General features: G+C 42.8%; 1 protein-coding gene across 1 annotated transcript; it reads right to left on the reverse strand.

Annotated features, from left to right (window-relative positions):
• Nucleotides 1-5,426: 5,426 nt before the first annotated feature.
• LOC115579849 (uncharacterized) lies at nucleotides 5,427-9,613 on the reverse strand. The gene is made up of 3 exons (XM_030413546.1): nucleotides 9,149-9,613; nucleotides 6,576-7,961; nucleotides 5,427-6,330 (listed from the first exon to the last, which is right to left on the reverse strand). Exons 2-3 carry the CDS (start codon nucleotides 7,387-7,389, stop codon nucleotides 5,900-5,902), a joined length of 1,245 nt encoding a protein of 414 aa, XP_030269406.1. The 5' UTR covers nucleotides 7,390-7,961; nucleotides 9,149-9,613; the 3' UTR covers nucleotides 5,427-5,899.
• Nucleotides 9,614-18,429: the final 8,816 nt, after the last annotated feature.

Raw genomic sequence — 18,429 nt, forward strand, 5'->3', positions numbered from 1 at the left:
GACCTGGGCTGCAAAATAGTGACGTACGGGTAGGGGCGGGAACATCTGGTGACGCAACCAGGAAATGCTCCAAAGGGTAGACCGTCCCATTTTACAACAGGCTGATACCGCCTGCAGGGCGCACCGAAGTACACTCCTTCGGTGAGACCGCAAAGGGCGAGTCCTTGGAGTGTGCAGACCCTGAATTGGGACACAGCTTGTGTCTTCCCTGCACTCCTTGTCCGGTCATTGTTTGTATCTGTCTGCTTCTGTTCATGCCTCTGTCCACGTCTGCTCATGTTCATGTTTCTGCCTGTTTCTGCCTGATTCCAGTCTCCCCATGGTATGTGTTTTTGGATCTTGAGTTTTGGTTTTGATTTGTACTTTGCCTTTTTTGGTTGTACTTTGTCTTGCTGTTTTTTTGTTGCTACTTTGTATGGCTGTTTTTTGTTGCTACCTTGCCTATTGTCCCTTTTTTGTCTTTTGTACCTGGCTCCCTTGGTTTTTGTATTCAGCTTTAAATAAAGCTCTTTTTTTCCCCCATATCCTTGCCTCCTGTGAGTAACTGTGTTTGGGTCCACCTCCCCTTTCCATAGTCTTCCCCCTTAAACCCCAACCTGACAGTCAGAAGCAGTCTGAGATTACAAAAGATAGCCTAGCCAGGACTTTTCAGGCTGCAAGAAAAATGTGTCACAGCATCAGTTAGTTGTCTCTGGTCCCCTACTCCAGCAGGGTAATGATGAGACGTACAGAACTGCTGACTGGTGCGTCACTGTAGTGAGTAGGGATACAGGTTCGTGGATAACTGGCCCTCTTTCTGGGATCGCCCCCACCTGCTGAGAGCAGACGGCCTTCATCCTCATGGAGTCGGCGCTGCTGTTTTGTCTAGCAATATAGACAGGTGTTTGAAGCAGGTTTGACATAAGGGATGTAGCACTCAGCTGGTTGCAGGTGACTAGAGAGCTTGCTATTGTTAGTTAGTGCTGATATAGAGTCCACTAGCCTAGTTAACATGGTTAGTCAGGGACATAGCGCAGAGTACGAGACTGATATCTTAGTTTATAACATTGAGACTGAGACCGAGCAAAATTCCTTTGATAACTTTAGATCAGGTAAATCTGGGGATACAAGGTTTTTGAATGTGCGACATACGTGTGGGAGTTATAGGCAAAAACGCGTTGAACTAGATTATAGTGCCCCCTGGAGGTGGATATATGTAGTTTTTTGTGTCTGAGATATTTGCAGGAGTCTGGACCAACCCTCCAAATTGCACCGCCCTCTCTTGCACGGTTTAGCCTGCAGCACCACTTTTATCCGGAGAAAAATAAAAATAAAAATCTTTACAATTACAATAGGGTTCCTTGCACCGCTGGTCCTAGGAAAATACGCGTTTCCTCGCCCCCTCGGGCTTGGCCCCCTAAAAATCCTTACAATTACAATAGGGTTCCTAGCACCGCTGGTCCTTGGAAACGTGTATGCTTGCCCCTCGGGCTTGGCCCCCTAATAATAATCATTTGAAAAACAATAGGGTCCTTGCAGGTTCCCTGTTCGGGCCCTAATAATCATTTGAAAAACAATAGGGTCTTTGCAGGTTCCCTGCTCGGGCCCTAATAATAATAAAGAATCATTTGAAAAACAATAGGGTCCTTGCAGCTTCCCTGCTCGGGCCCTAATAAAGAATAATTTGAAAAACAATAGGGTCTTTGCAGGTTCCCTGCTTGGGCCCTAATAATAATAATCCTTAGAAAAACAATAGGGACCTCGCAGATCTACCTGCTTGGGCCCTAATTAAAGCTGCAAGCAGCGATGAACGGGCCCTCACCGGCCGCACAGGTTGGGCTGCGGCGCCGTCGGATTGCCCGTACACCTGTTACTTGCATGTTATGATGGGGAGAAAACAAGCAATAAACTTCATTTCAATTGGATAATTGACTTCTGACTTCCTGTGTCCAGTGGGTGGCGCTATGGATATGGCACAGTTTTGATGCACAGATATATTCAGGGTGACTCCCTCTACATTCTTGAGAGATTTGGTGCACACAGGGAATTGTATATAGAAGTTACAATGACTTGATGCTTTACAGCGAAGGATTTGAATGGACTGCACCACCACGCCCACCAGGTATGACGTAGCAGAGAGATTTCCATAATTTTTCCTGTTCAAGGCATGAGATATGCCCTGGATTCGAACCCGGGTTCACCGTATATGTGGCATGCACTCTAACAACTCGCCTACCGGCGCAGCCAAGACACTCTCTTCTGTTGTCACTGTGAAGGCAGGAAGGGAGCGCGTCATAGGGGAGGATGGAAGTGGAATGCCACAGAGCTAGATAGGTAGTTGAGTGCAGCCAGATGTAAATTTTCCTTCTGGAAAGGGACAGCAGTCTAGTGAGCAGGTTTGGCGAGTGTCCTGCAGTAGCTGTGGTTTGTGTTATTTAACCAAAGAAATCACTCAGTTGTTTCAAATCACAGGTGAAGCCACTGCGTTCATCGCGGAAAAGCCGGGCAGAATCATAACTACACACATCTTGTTGCTTGCCACATTCACAGGGCAGACACAACACGCAAATAGCATTCTTAGCAAATTGGCTTATTTGAAAATTGTGTGCTGTGGCTAACGACCACTGACTTATCCATTATGTGGCGCAAAACATCACCCATCAATTATGCCATGTTCTACTGTGCAATTTGGACAAAACTACCTGCAAATGCCATGTACATCTGATGATGTTTGTCATCACTGCACATGAATGAGCATAAAATAATGCTTCAGTTGCCTTTTTTCAAAATTGTATTTGTGGCCATGTATCAATGTCAAGCTTTTGGTTTAATTTCTGCATTGTTTGCTTGCTGTTATTGTATAAAGTGGTTTTTTGCTACATGTTGTCTGTATGGAGTGCTATTCAATAAAATCTGATAAATATGAAGCCGCTTTCCCGTGTGCCTTCCTTCTGTGTCATTCAGAGGTTTCTATCCAAATAGGATACATGTGACTTGAAAGACAACAATGCCATCTAGTGGACGTCTTGTATGAAACACCCCATACATTGCTGGCTTCTTACAATGCAGCTAATCAAAATTGCCAATCCTGCAAAGCCCACCAGGTATAACACAGGCAGATGATTTTGATAACTTTTCATCTTCAAGGTTATGAGACACATGCATACAAAGTTTCACTCATGTACATGCATGTAGGAAGCCTAAATTGACTGACATAAAACGTACTTCCTGTGTTCAGTGGGTGGCGTTATGGATATGACACAATATTGATGCACAGATCTATTCAGGGCGACTCCCTCTACATTCCTGAGAGATTGGAAATTGGCCGAGATAGGAAATTGTATGAAGAAGTTATGAGGACTTGATGCGTCATGACGAAGGATTTTAATGGCGGGCACCGCCACGGCCAGCAGGTATGATGTAGGATAAAGATTTTCCTAGCCTGTCATTGGCATGGCCCTAATAAAGAATCATTTGAAAAACAATAGGGTTCTTGCAGGTTCCATGCTCGGGCTCTAATAAAGAATAATTTGAAAAACAATAGGGTCCTTGCAGGTTCCCTGCTTGGGCCCTAACAGTAGGGTCCTTGCAGGTTCACTGCTAGGGCCCTTATAATCATTCGAAAAACAATAGGGACCTTGCAGGTTCCCTGCTCAGGGGCCTCATTTATAAACGTTGCGTATGCACAAAAAAAGGCGTACGCAACTCTCTACGCACACTGTGGGATTTATAAAAAGAGAACTTGACGGAAAAATGTGCGGTCCTCCACGCCAACTCTGACCCATGCGTACGCACATAACTGGGGTAAGGAGAAACTGCGCCACTGATGGCAGAAGAAAGAAACGGGAGAAATTGTGTGAAACTGATACTGATCGTGTAAAATTAATAGTAATATTACCTCTCATATATGAACAGTTTATTTGCAAGAAATGTATTTTTTTTAAAAACTATTTCTATAATGAATAAACAAACAAACTCCCTGGAGTGCACATGGGAAACATATGATTTAGGACAATAGTAAGACAACAGTAGAGCAAATTACGTTTACACTGATGTGAATGCAGTTCTTATATCATATAGCGCATTTTGTTTCATCTCCGTTTTCAATGCATAACGCATACAACACTTTGTAACTGTGTTTTGTTGCCCTACAAATAAAGACTATAATTATCTTATATTGTTAGTGTGAAGGACTGTTTGTCAATCAGGGTAATTCTCACACGTGTAGCAGATATTACCTAATAGAGGGGTATATAAAGGCATATATTTACAATGCGTTATGGCGCACAATGGCTGCTTTGGCACTGTTGGAGGATGTGGCAAACGGAAGGATACGGAGGGAGCGGAACTTCAGAGACCAGCAAGATCCACTGTCCAACAGTGACGAGTGGCTGATGAGCCGTTTCCGACTCCCACGAGCTGTCCTCTGGGATCTTTGTGCGGTATTGGGCCCAGCGTTAGAGAGGAGCACCCTCAGAAACCATGCCATGCCAGTCCCGCTTCAAGTGGCATAATTGGTTTGTCGCATTAGTAGCCTACATAAAGTTTTCTTATACGGTGAACAGGCAAATAAAAATGCGCAATTTGCAGCAATGTCCGGTTTCCCAAATATAATCGGTGCCACTAACTGCACTCATGTTGCTATAAGAGCACCGAGTGAGAATGAATTGGGCCGGCATCGGTGTCCCCCTCCTCCGTCCCATGTCACTCAGGAGGGATTTCCCGATCATCCCCGCCAGTTTTTCATCCAGCAGGTGAGCTCCGGTTGGCCCGTTCGCCTTTCTCTCTGCTTTCAGTCATGAATGAATATTAATTAGGGGCGTTTCTCTGAATATTCATAGGCAAATATGGGCGTGGTATGACCCGCACACAGGTGCGCCACATTTAGAGTGGAGTGTGATTTATGAAGGGAAATCGGCGTAGGACGTGCGTGCGCACTGTTTTATAAATCAGGATATTTTTGTGCGTAAGCACTATCTGTGTTTCGTGCGTACGCAACCTTTTGACGTCAATCCTACGCACAGTTTTATAAATGAGGCCCCAGGCCTTAATTAAAGCTGCAAGCAGTGATGAACGGGCCCTCGCAGTCCACACGCCTCGGGGCATGCTGCCGTCGGGGCTTGTTCACGCAACACTTTCCGCTGAGGAAGTCGTTCCTTTATAACTCGGTGGCCCGCTATTGCCGGTATTTAATAACGTACGCTAAAGTCAGAAAAACTGTGAACTGCTGGATGATTCCCCGGACAAAGACTGAGTCGATGGTTCGTAGTGTTGTAATCAAGACCGCACCAGCCGAGACCAAGACATTACCGAGACCAGAGAGTACCGAGACCGAGACTAGGCCAAGACATTTGGAGGTCGAGACCGAGACAAGACCAAGACATTTGGAGGTCGAGACCGAGACAAGACCAAGACCATATATATCCAAGGAAAATCATAACAAAACATCAAAATGTGAGGTTTTTTATTTAATTTTGCTTTCAAATAAATGCGACAACAAAAATCTTTGCTCTGTTGTTTTCAAAGCAGTACAATGAATGAAACAAATCTCAAATCTAGTAAACTTGTTGTGTTTCACCTCTTGAAAAAGTTCATATTATCAAAACTGAATTGACCCAAGAAGTCACAATAAACCTTTCATTTCAGAGAGTAAGAATAAAAAAAGTAAAGAGTCAGTACCACCTAAATTAAATGAGCTGTGTGAAAGGTATTTTTTGTTAACATTCTTCAACATTGGTCTTTTCTTCATGAAATTACAACATTAATTATTTAGGAACAGCTGAACTGAAAATGATGTCATGCCAAGCCTGAACAACATGTGGTAACAAAACACCCCTAAAAGTCTGAGCTCAACAATAACAGTAAACTCACAAAAGGGCTTGTTGCTGAACCTCAAAGTTCCAGTTTCTTTCCACGAAAACTAAGATTTAAGAAGAGCTTTGTTGCATTTCAGGAACATGAGAGACTGCAGCATTCTGTGACCTAAACGTGCACGATGGGGTCTCATTATGATGCCTCCTCTACTAAAAACCCTCTCAACTGGTGCAGAGGATGCGGGAACTGACAGCACCTTCAGTGCCAAGTTGTGGAGTTGTGGGAATCTGTCTTGGTTTTTGTACCAGAAGACAAGTGCATTGTCAGCATCAGTGTCCTGTATGGCATCGAAGTATTTGCTTATCTGTGTTCTGATGCTTGAACCCTGGCCTGAGCTGCGCTTTTTGTGAGCTTTGTAGCGAGTAAGAAGGCGTGGGCATTTGACTGGAGGTGAATCACTGGATGGATCTCCATCTGTGGCTCTGCACTCTTCACCTTCGCTGTCCATCAAGTTCTCCACCTCAGAGATCAAAGTGTCTGAAAAATACAAGCAATTGAAAGAAAATGACTGGATTAGATAGAAAGACACATAGCAATACAATGTCACCAGGTATCAAATAATTAACTCCTCTAACAACAAGTTGTTTAGAACAAGCATATTCCCAAAAGGTGAATTACAAAGACGGTATCAGAGTTTTACAATATGAAATTAAAACCTAATAAATTCCATTACAAGGCTAATTCAGAATTTTTCTCTCGATGTAAAATGTATGTGCGTATACCTGTCAGTGTTTTCTTCAGATCTTCTCTGAAGTTCTTGAGTGATGTTGCATTTTGCCCATTTGTAACATCCAGATCCACCCAGTTTAATCCAAACTGTGGGTCAAGCATTGTGGCCAAAAAGTACACATTGTGGCTGAAAGGTTCCTCTTCCCCACTGTCTTTGGTCATGTTTGTTTTGGAAAAGATTCCACTGAATCTTCTCATCAGAGACTGACGAAGGGCCTTTACTATTGGCCGACACTGTATTCGTGTCTCCTCCATCTTCACAAGATGTGTATGCAAGTCCAGAACAGTCGGTACCACCATGCTATTGGTAACTGCTTTCTCTCCCTCTGTCAGGTCTGTTGCCTCCGAGAATGGTGCGAGAATTGAAGTCAATTCCTTAAGCTGGTTCCACTCACGAGTGCTGAATACCACTTCCTCATAATCCTTGCAACACATTTCAGTCAGAACTTTATGGTCCAGAGCTGTGAGGGCCTGCACTTGTTTGAAAGTGCTGTTCCAGCGAGTGTTGTTTGCAGCTGGAATAGTCTTAGTAGAGTCAAATGCAGCCTCAAACTTGTCTCTGAACTGTGAGCTGCTGTGCAATAGAGTTGAGAAGCGTGATGTTTTGGCAATGGCGCGAGAGATGGCTCTAACTTCCTTCATGCCGTCATTCACAACTAATTGCAGGGAGTGAGCAAAACAAGAAATACGTTCACCTGATGACCAGGGTGGCTCTGTGTCTTCCACAGGATGCATGTCCTCCCATAGGTGCTTATCATCAAGGTTTTCCTCCTCACTCTCAGTGTCATCTGACTGCTGTTGTGGCATGCGCAAAAGCACACTTCATATTAGCGGCATTGTCTGTGACAATATAACTGATCTTTTGACGGATACTATATTCTTCTGTGATCTCCTCAAAGGCAGAGGAAATTCGCTCTCCACTATGTCTGCCTGGGAAATGTCTACAGTCCAGCAAGTACGATTCAAGGGCATAGCAATCCTTTGACTTGTTGCACAAATGAGCTGTTACTCCAAGGAAGGAGCGAAGCCTGCGATCAGACCAGATGTCAGTAGTTAAGGACACTGTTGATTTTTTCTTCAGCTTCTCCAAAACAGTCTCCTTAACTTGCTTTACCAAAACTGGTATGTATTTCTCAGTAATTGTTCTTCTTGAGATTGGTGTGTACTTGTTATCCACAGTCTCAAGAAAGTCTTTAAAATGTTCATTTTCCACAAGGGAGAGTGGCAGACAACACCCGATTATCAAATCTTTGACAATGGCCTCACTGATGGCTTGCTGCCGTGGGGAATGTAGACTGTAGAGCTGCACTTTCTGGGCAAAGGATGGGATAGTTGGCTGTGTAGCATCTGCAAGTTGTCCTGCCTTGTAGTCCAGGAACCTGAAATTCAGGAGGAAATAAAATGATTAGGTGAAACAAACACCAAGAGAGAATTCTCAGAAATAATGGTGTAAGTTGTGCAGAGAAAAGGTGTCAAAGCCTGTCAATGTGCTTAATTGATGTGCAAATATTTAAAAAATATTATTTCTCCACTTAAAAGTACAGTAGATTAAAATATTTTCCCAATTTTTTTTCAAAAAAGGTTAGTAAAGTGAACTTGTCATCTAATTTATTTGCAGTTTCAATATAATTAATTTAGTTGCTTTTTTAGTTTATTAACTTTTTTAACATTTGCCTTAAGATTTTAGGTGTAAGCTGTGTTAGGTGCTTTGATGAAAACTCTTTGAACAGGAAACAATACATAAATCTATACAGATAGATATATTTGTGCTTCGTGCCAACACACCATGCATCACTGTGATACTCAATATAACCACTTTTTTATAAAATGAAATTAAACATCACTTTTAATTAGTCTACTGCTTTTAAACAATCTTTTAAGCTTCATGCATTAGCATTAGTTACCATGTTTGGAGTGTCTTGAATGAAGCTTTTTAACATTTTTATCAAACAAATATTAAACTATTGAGCTGAGGAGTCTGTCACTGTAGTTAGTGGTATTTTCTTTGACAGTTGTTTCTTAAAATTATCTGCTATATATTCATTCAAAAAATCTTACTGTAAATAATACACATAATGAACAGATTAAATGTGCAATTTGTTTATAAAACTACATCTACATGCTATTGTAGGCTTGATTTCAGCTATATCTCTTTTGAAACAATGTGTTTTAAACCATTAATTTGGCCTGATTTATATTTTACCCATACATTATTCCTCAATGCATGTTCTTTCTATACTAGCACACACAACTCCAGTTTGACTTGACAAAGCCTCGTGTGTGTATCATACATTTTGGGGAGGAAATATGGCGCATTTCATCGATGTTGTTCCGTTATCTTGCTTGTGACAACAACGCCATGCTAGCTAACGTTAGCAAGCTAACTTAGCTGTAGGCTAATATAGTCGGTGCTTTGAAAGTTAGCAAACAAATGCAAACGACCCTGGAAAGAGTTGAGCTTATTTTCGCTTATTGTATCTGGATGGGGGAGTTGACATTTACCAAGACTTTTATATATATAACGTTAATGTTAAGCTTTGTACGGTAACGTTAACTGTTAGCATACCTGTCTTTATGCTTCCTTTCGAGGTGACGGTAAAAGTTTGACGTCGTCCCAGCTGTTTCTGTGAGCAGAGCATTGCAGAATTTGCACACTGCCGAGTGTTTACGTTTACCTTTATAAATAAACTCCTTGTGGAGTGTAAAACCATATTTAATGATAGCTGAGTTGGCAGACATCTGTCCTTCACGCACGGGAGTTCACACAACCACTTTCCTCCTGTCGTCTCCATACTCTGCGTGCAGGGGGGCGTGTCAATCACTCTCACACTGACACCGGGCAGGTAGCAGCTGCAGCTGGAAGAAATCTTTACTCTACAAATGATTTGAAGTCAGTCATTCCTCTTTCACTCTTATCTGTAAGGCATGGACACAGAGCGGTGGTCTTGACCGGTCTCGTTCAGAAAACCCGAGTCCGCCCAGTCCGAGACCGAGACAAGACCGAGTAAAAATGCCCTCGATTCCAAGACGAGACCAAGACCCTCAAAAAATGGTCTCGAGACCGACCGATCTCGAGTTCTACAACACTAATGGTTCGCTTCTCGAGCTGGCTGAAGAAAATGTCCACACGATGCATGATGCAATGAATTAGTTTCAGGAAGAAGCTGAAAGTATCATGTCCAGTAGCCTCACAAACCCTCCAGCTTCCTGCAGAGTGGTAGGCTCAAACTCCCCTGATGGTTTGAAAACACTGGATGATGTCACCTTTGTGCTCAAACAAAGTGTTCACAGCACACTCGTTCTCTTTGGAGTTCTTTAAAAAAATCCAGATAATCAAGCCAGGTCAGAGAAGAACTGATTAACTAATGGGATGTGAGATGTCACCTGCTGCATTATGAAAACTGCAGCAGGTGACAAGGAAGAAAGATGAATATTCAAAAACCAGAAAATGCAGAAAAGCTGAAGAGTACGAGGGCTGAAAAAGCTTCAAAAGGTGAACAGTTTCTCTGGCTGCACATATGCTTGAGCATTAACAGGACCAAAGCTGAAAATGTCCCCATAAGAATGAATGGGAATACGCCTCCCAACCTCCCAAGCCTACAATTCTGGAAAAAAAAATTAATGGCCGAAATATTTATATATTGAGTAACAGGAGACATTGCTGAACTCTGTGATGTCTTTTTTTCTGTAGAGTGATATAGTCTACTGGAAATTTTCTTTAACCCAGAAATTGTGTTTCCTATAAACTTTTATGACTGAAATGTAATCTATAGACCTAGTGGATGAAATTCAACTTGGTTGCTAAGAGTTGCATGTTGGGCAATTTGCGTAATTAGCATAACTAGCTAATTAAGGGGAGACACAGGTGAAGAATAGGGAAACTAAGACATATCAACATGAAACTTACCCAGTTGATTACTTACATTAGGACAATCATTTTTTGTATTATGAGTTTTCTGAAAATGTATGTTTAAGTATGCAAATGAGGCATTATCTAATTAAATATGCACTAATTTGCATATATTTCCAGACCATGGCCCGTATTCACAAAGAATCTTAAGGCTAAAAGTAGCTCCTAACAGGCCAATTTAGTAGCAACTCCTAAAAATAATGGGCGTGTCAGTCGTAACTTTAGGAATCCTAATTTTTTAAAATAAGAGTTATTCACAAAACATTTTAAGCCTAAAAGTAGCACCTAAATCTGGGAGACCTTAGAAGTAGTCCAGAGGACTTCTTACTCACTAAGACCTGGTCACAGCCCAATGTTTTGGAGACGCTAAAAGACAGCGAATTATTAAAACGATGTCGGATGGACCGTGAAGGGATTGAAGTTGTGGTTGAGTTGGTGAGGGACGCAATAACGTTCCCAATCAACTGAAACAATCCAATAACGTCGCAGTTAAAATGTTTGGCAAAACTCCGGTGTTTGGCTACGGGGAAAATGCAGCTCTTCGCACGGGACTATTACCTGGGGACCTCAAGTGATTTAGAAATTATCCTACCACGTCTGTGTTTCATGAGGCGCATTTGCACAGGATAAGCGAAGTCTGTGTTTTAACTTTAATTTACTGATATTATCCCCTGGGTCGATCACACCGGAGCCCTTGCTGTAGCAGCACAACGGTTAGATATGGATATTTTTAATATAATAACTGGTGAGCCTGTTGAAAGATGGAAAAATGTTCCTTACAGCATGCTGCCACGCATGTAATCCATCTAATCATCTTTCGAGATTTCGCTCTTCTGATCAGCCTCCTGAATTTGCACCCAAAATGCTGTCAAAACTTTAATGTATAATTCCCAAGGCAGCCTCCATAATTCTCGACCGGGAAAAAGGCAGAAAAAAGGTGTGGAAAACACAACAAACCTTAAGAAAAACAAAAAACGACCCCAAATCACAGAGATGCCAATTGGCACAGGACTAATATTATCACATGACCTCTGTATTCGGTGAAATATGATAGGTAATTTGCGGTGCGTTTCTCTTTACAAATTACGGACATGGCAGATTTGCACGGTATTAAAATCACAGACGACCTCCGCAATTATTACAAATTACTGGAGGTCCCCAGGTTATACTAGTCCTGTGCGAATAGGGCTTTGTCAATCGGAAAAAGTTGCATTCCATCAATACACAAATTGTCTTTGACGCACGTTACAATATCCTGGAAATTGTTGCGAAATGGCCCGGATCAACACACGATTACCGAATTTTAATAGATAGTGGTTTGACGAAGCTTTTCATCGCAATCTTCTAATTTGTATTTTTTTTTTTTGGGGGGGGGGGCGGGGGGGCACTTAATTCTCCTCATAAATACATTTCTTTATCCAATATCTTTTCATAGGCTTTGTCATGGGCTTGTAGGCAACTTCCTTATTTCCACTGAATGCATTGCGTACCCTAAATGACTTTTCAATGGGCTACCCTGTCACTCAACAACCAATCACCGTTGTCACCGCTTCTAAGTGCGTCCTTATAAAATGACGTCATCCATAGCAACAGAGAGTTACTTCTAGTTTAGGAGTTCACTGTTTTCATAACTAAAAGTAGGTCTCAGCGGCTTTGTGAATTACTTTTAAGAAACGACTCCTACATAAAAACTTTTAGTCCGATTTAGGAGTACTCCTAACGTTAAGATAAAAGTCTTTGTGAATACGGGCCCATAAATTTAAGCACTGGATAAAGCAATGTTCAAAATTCTTATTTCATTTTGTTGACATACTAGTGCAGTGCCCGTGAGAAAAATTTATTCCTATAGAAAAGTGGGAGGTTAAGCAGCTTTTTCATGGATAGCCAAATGAGGCTAATTGGCCGTTTTTGACTATTCTTGATTTTGCCATTATATTTCCCCTTAAAAACTATTTACTTGGTGTCATTATTTTTTTAGCACAACCTCACATGTGACTGTACAGTCACTTTTTTATTTTGACATACTGTATTAACACAATGGACCTAAAATCACCAAAAAAACATAAAATCAGAGTAGAAAAAGTTGGATTTTTTTACTGTGAAAACCACAAATATGTTCAACATACCATTCTTTATTACTTAAAATGCAAATAGAAATTGTTGTTTGCTAAATACTAGTGCAGTGCCTGTAAGAAAAATGTATTCCTATAAAAAAGTGGGAGGTTAAGTAGCTTTTTCATGGATGGCCAAATGAGGCTGTGTTTGAAGGTGGGACGTCAGGGATATTTAGGTTTGTTGTGAAATCCGATATTCCAGGGTATAATTGGCTGTTTTTGACTATTTTTGATTTTGCCATTATATTTCACCTTAAAAACTATTTACCTGGTGTCATTATTTTCAGCACAACCTCACATGTGTGACTGTACAGTAATTTTTTTATTTTGACATACTGTATTAACACAATGGACCTAAAATCACAAAAAAAAACATAAAATCCGAGTAGAAAAAGTTAGATTTTTTTACTGTGAAAACCACAAATATGTTTAACAAACCATTTTTACTCGTAGTGCAAATATAAATTGTTGTTTGCTAAATTTGTGCATACATTTTAAACATTTACGAAGTTATATGTAACTATTTACATTTAAATGCAGGCAATGCTCAGGTCTGCCTGAGCTCCTTCCAGCTGAATGAAGAGCTGCACTGCCTGCTCCACATTCAGCATCTTCTCATTGTTCTGACTCATTAAACAAAAAACCGACTCCACTACCCACTAAACACACTACACCAAACACTACATACCACACTAACTACACACTCCAAACACGCTAAATATCACAAATCTCTCAACTCTCAAAATCGCTGTCTATACACCAACCGTCGTTCGGCCTGTCAATCATCCCCCTAGGTCCCTCCCACATCTTCCTGTTCCTCAACAACCAAACTTGCTGCTTGGACACTTTCGTGACAAAAGCCCGTTTTTACCGTTTCTTCCTGCACCAGACATAAAGCAAACGTGACGGCAATGTTTGCGAAAAAGCATGGCGGACGTTATTTACACCAAGTCCGGTTTTGGACATGCCGGTGAGTTCGGTCCGTTGCCTCGATCGGGAGGTGGGCCGTGTAGCTTGCGGCTAGCAGCTAGCTAGTGGCTAGCCGCTAGCTACACACGAACATCCACAGATCTGATTCCACTTTGTTGTCCACGCGTCTCCGGATCTCCTCAGACCCGAACAGACTTGGTCCGGACTCTTTTAGTCTCATTAATACACAACAGTCAGTTTAGATGCAACGAACTGAACAGGACCGAACCGCCGGCAAATTCAAGGTCCAGCTCGCGCCGCAGCAGGTATAAATCTGCTTGTTTCTTAAGGTGGGGGGTCATGGTGGGCTCTGCAGTGATTGGCGCTGGTGCGCGAGTGGCCACGGTGTGCAGTGATTGGCTCTGGTGCGCACCTGACTGTAGTGGCTCCGGTGGACAATGCTCGTGGAATTTGTAAAACATTTATGAAATAATTTATCAAGGGTATCATTGCAGTCCAAACAAATGTGAAAATTGCACATCCTTGAACCACGCAGCAGCCATGTTGAAACTCTCAGGTCAGTCTGACCCTGATCCGCAGAGATATTTGAGGAATACACACACACACACAGACACACACACACACAGACAGACAGACAGAGATTCCTTGCTTTTATAGAGACATTATAGCCAAAGGTTTTTACAGAGGAAATTTGGGATATCTCTTTTTATCACTCCATAAAGCAGAAAATACTGTCAACAGCCATAAAAAAAACAATTTTCGCCCTGTTTTTAGGAATAAATTATTATATAAATCAGGCTATGAATGATATATGAACAAACCCCTCTGTTAAAACCTTCAGAATATAGATAGGAATAAAGTTTGGTGTATATAAGTGCTACTGAAGCAGAGATTTTTGGCTCAGAGTTTGAGAAAACGGCCTTTAAAGATATGTATTGTATAAGAAATCTATAAAAGGAAATAGACAAAGTGAAGTAAAATAAACACCTTAATGTGTATTTTGGATGTTTTCTTTCCACTAGTCTGAAAGAAGACTCTGGATACAGGAAACAGCAATAACTTCACTTAAAGTTAACTTAGAACAACAACCACAACCTCACACTCAATGGCCTTCACCCTCTTCATCATCTCTCTCCTCTTTTCCTACAGCCTCCTCATCTTCTATGTCTTTGTCTTCATGTATTGTGAATGGGTTCCAGCAGCGAACCTCACCTCCTTCACACTTGCAATAGTCAGTGCAACTGAGACTTGCAGCATGGCAGCTGCAGTTTTTTTGGCTGCAGGCCTTCAATGCACTGCAGCTGCAGCTGGTGACATCAAGCAAATTAATTGGAGCCACTGCCTGGGTGGAAACAGTGGGCATGACAACACCTCCTTTAGCAACCTCCCACCCAAAGTTAGTGATGTCTCTGGCCTCTGCAGGTGGCTCCCTCTGATCTGCAGCCTTCCACAACATGACCTGGAGATGAGCACGCAGTATGTGTAGCATCATGTTGCCATCAGTTGGAGGAAGCTTTTTAAGTTCTGGTGGCTTTTTCCTCCATCTGTAGATCAGGTAGCGAGCGTTATTAATCGACTTGGCCTTCTTCTGCCCATACAGCGCAGTACTGAGACCAGGCATGGTACTTTCCTGGAGTACTTTAAGCGCAGATGCCATGCCCTTTCCACAGGGGTAGGAGACAGTGTCACATCCCGACAGCGCATGCATCCCCAGGAGACCCAGACATTTGTCACCTAACACCCTGATGGTGGCATTTATGTCCAGGATGGTGCCATCCCACTTCTCCATCTGCACTGCTGATTGAATGTTGGCCTTCCAAGCCCAGTACACTAACAGGACGAATATGTCAGTGTCATCACTTAGGACACGTATGGTGGGGGCCCCTGCTCTAGGTGCTTGCAGCATGTAGCTGATGAGGGTGACATCAGCCTCCTCATGCTTGACGATGCAGTCCATATGGTTCAAAAGAAGGATCTTATCAGCAGTGAGGTCATATGTGGACAGAAGGCGCGATAGCTGTGTCCTGTTTGATATGCTCTTCATCACAGTTTCCCGACCAGGAAGGGGTGTGTTCATTGTCAGCTTGTACTCAGTTGCACCAACACCTGCTCGTCTTCTCCTCTCATGATCTTTGGCACTGGGCTCATCATTATAACTGTCAAAGATAACGAGGGTCTCATCGACTCCAGCTGCAGTATAGGCATTGACGAGGTGTGCACTGATGCTAGAGGCAATGTCCCTGATTGTACCTGCCGCAGGCCAGACAACGTGGTATAGCAGCTGACTTGCATCAACAAGGACAACATTGGGAAGTCGAGCATTTTCATCAGGTACTCCCAGTTTCTTGACGAGGACAGACGTGTCACCCTTCCTCAGACAACCAAATTCATTGATGAGTGATGGTGGAACAGGGCTGAGCTCATAATCAAAGACATCTTTCAATTCTATGCCGCGCTGCTGCCCCACAACTAAGAGTCGAGAGAAGAGGGCCTCCATGTCGTAGATGGGCTTGCCTTTAACAATTATAGATTTCTTCATCACATCCATGGTTTTGACTCTCTTCTGAATGGTGCTATGGAAGCCTTCTGGAAGAGAGGCTGCAAAATCTTTGGTCTGTTGTTCACCAATCTGAAGAGCATTCTGCACATTCACAGAATCTGGAGCCACCTGTCCATTCACAATGTTGTACAGGATTTGCTGATTCTATTTCAAGGGATGAGAGTGTTTCTGGAACTCCTCCATGATTTTCTCACGATCCCTTTGATCCAGCTCTCGTCTTCTCTCACCTTCCTCCTTATGTTTCCATCTATGCTGCTTCTCATTTCCAACCAAATGTGTATTTTCTACATCCTCTGTATTCTCTGGTGTGTCCTGACTTGTGTACATTTCTTCCACTGTCTGGGAAAGATGGGAACAAATGGGATGGGAATTGATCCACACTGCAACTTTCCTCTCATTGGTTGAGATGCCTTTCAACCAACCTTGTCCTTTCCCTTGTTTAATGTAGGTCTGCTCGCCAAACTGGTCAGCAGGTACAGCAGTCCTACCGTCAGAGTGATGGCAGACGTGAGCCCCAGCTAGAAGGTCCTGCTTGGCCTCATGTGGAAGGTTCTGCACCATCCTGAGGTACCAGGTGATGTATCGTGCATAATTATGGTGCCTAGCAGCGAAGAAGTATGGAACCATATGCTCGAGGCAGTGCTGCTGTAAGAGGAAGTCTCCCTCCCTCTCTGCCCGAAGGAAACAAAGTGCAATGAAGGTGGGATGAATCAGGCTGTCCACCCAGAGCCTGCCTGTAGGGTGCTCACGTGCCTTGTCCAGATACTCTGCGATAGCAGCATCAGTCTGCAGTCCATCTTTCAGAAGATCTTGGAGGAGGACAGCCACAAGCATCCGATATGCACGCAGTGCATTTGTCCAGGATTTTCCATTGAGAATGTTGGCTATGCCACCAAATGCCGCTGCAAGCAGTGCTTCCATGCCAGAAGCATTCATCAACATTCCAATGCAGCCAAGGAATGACATCAGAGTGTGCATCATGCCGGGAGGGATGATGAGAGACTTCCATCGCACTAAGTCACTCCACTGGATGAGGCATGCAATGATATAGAGCTGCAGGTCCAGTGTGGTGTGTGCATACTTCATGCCAAAGCTCTTCAGTGACTTCTCAAGGTAGATAAGGGTTGTGAGCACGGTATCCGGGTGTGAAGGTGGAGAATCGATAAGGGGCCCAAACACTACAATAGTCTTAGGCTTGGTCTGAGATTTTCTGTCTACACATGCGTTATAGCCCATCCAGTCAACATGTTTTGAGTGAGAAAAGAGCTGGGATAGCCACGCAGCATCTCTTTCCTTTGCGCATATCAAGCTGGCAGTAACCTGGAGCATTTCTTCTGGAGAAAGAACCTTCACAGGAAGTGCTGGTGGTTTCAAGTTGGAAGGACCAGTGTAGTGCTCCAGTTGTAGAGACTGGTGAGTGAGTCTAAATGAGCTTGCCTCACACCTCTTAAGCCATGGGAACTTCAGCTGCATCACTCCAATGTTACCGGTCTTGATGATGCTAGCTGGGTGTTGTGTAAACTCGGACACCATGGCATGTGTGCTCTTGGTTCCATTTGGACTTGCGATGTAGAGGTCGTAGTTGTCTGGGCCCCAGCTCAGTGGTCAGACCAAGCTTTTTGTGGTAATCAGCAGCGTTCTTCAACACAAACTGAGCTGCAGATTTGTGGAAGCGTAGAACTTCATCATAGTTGGTTACAAGGCCATGATCATTGAGGGTCTTGATCAGCTCATAGCTACCATGCTTGTGGTGGAGCTTCACAGCCAGTCCCACACTGCATGAAAAGTGGGATTTTCGTCAGTATGCAGCACTGTAGATTGACGTGGAATTTCAGGTTTGCGACTGCAAGCGGCAATTTGCAGGCAACTGACGTGAATTGTCAGAAATTGACGTGGGCCTTGCTTGGCAGTTGTCCCCCAATGACCCCCCTCCCCCTGATTCTAGGGGAGGCTTTAACATGTAAATGAAAATGCTGTGAGTTATACAAATGCAAATCAGGGTAGCAGGGGGAATTTTACCCCAGGTTCTAAAAGGTGTTAACTTCATTTTAAGAAAATCTCTGGTATAAATAGATGAGGCTCAGTATAGCCTAAATATAGACCCTTACATTTGAGCTTGAATTGATTTATTTAATGAAAGTATGCTAGATTAAGTACTGTGTATGTCATTAGCAATGGCCAATGTCATGTAAAAAAGATTATTTATTCTTTTCTCTCTCTCTCTCTCTCCTGGGAACAAGTTAAAGATAAAACGCCAGTTTTTAATAAGTTAAAATGTGCATGAAATATTTTGAGATAACCAAGATATTAACCCTCTGGACTCTATGCTGGCC

Source organism: Sparus aurata, chromosome 4 (assembly GCF_900880675.1).
Source record: "Sparus aurata chromosome 4, fSpaAur1.1, whole genome shotgun sequence".
Taxonomy (NCBI): Eukaryota; Metazoa; Chordata; class Actinopteri; order Spariformes; family Sparidae; genus Sparus; species Sparus aurata.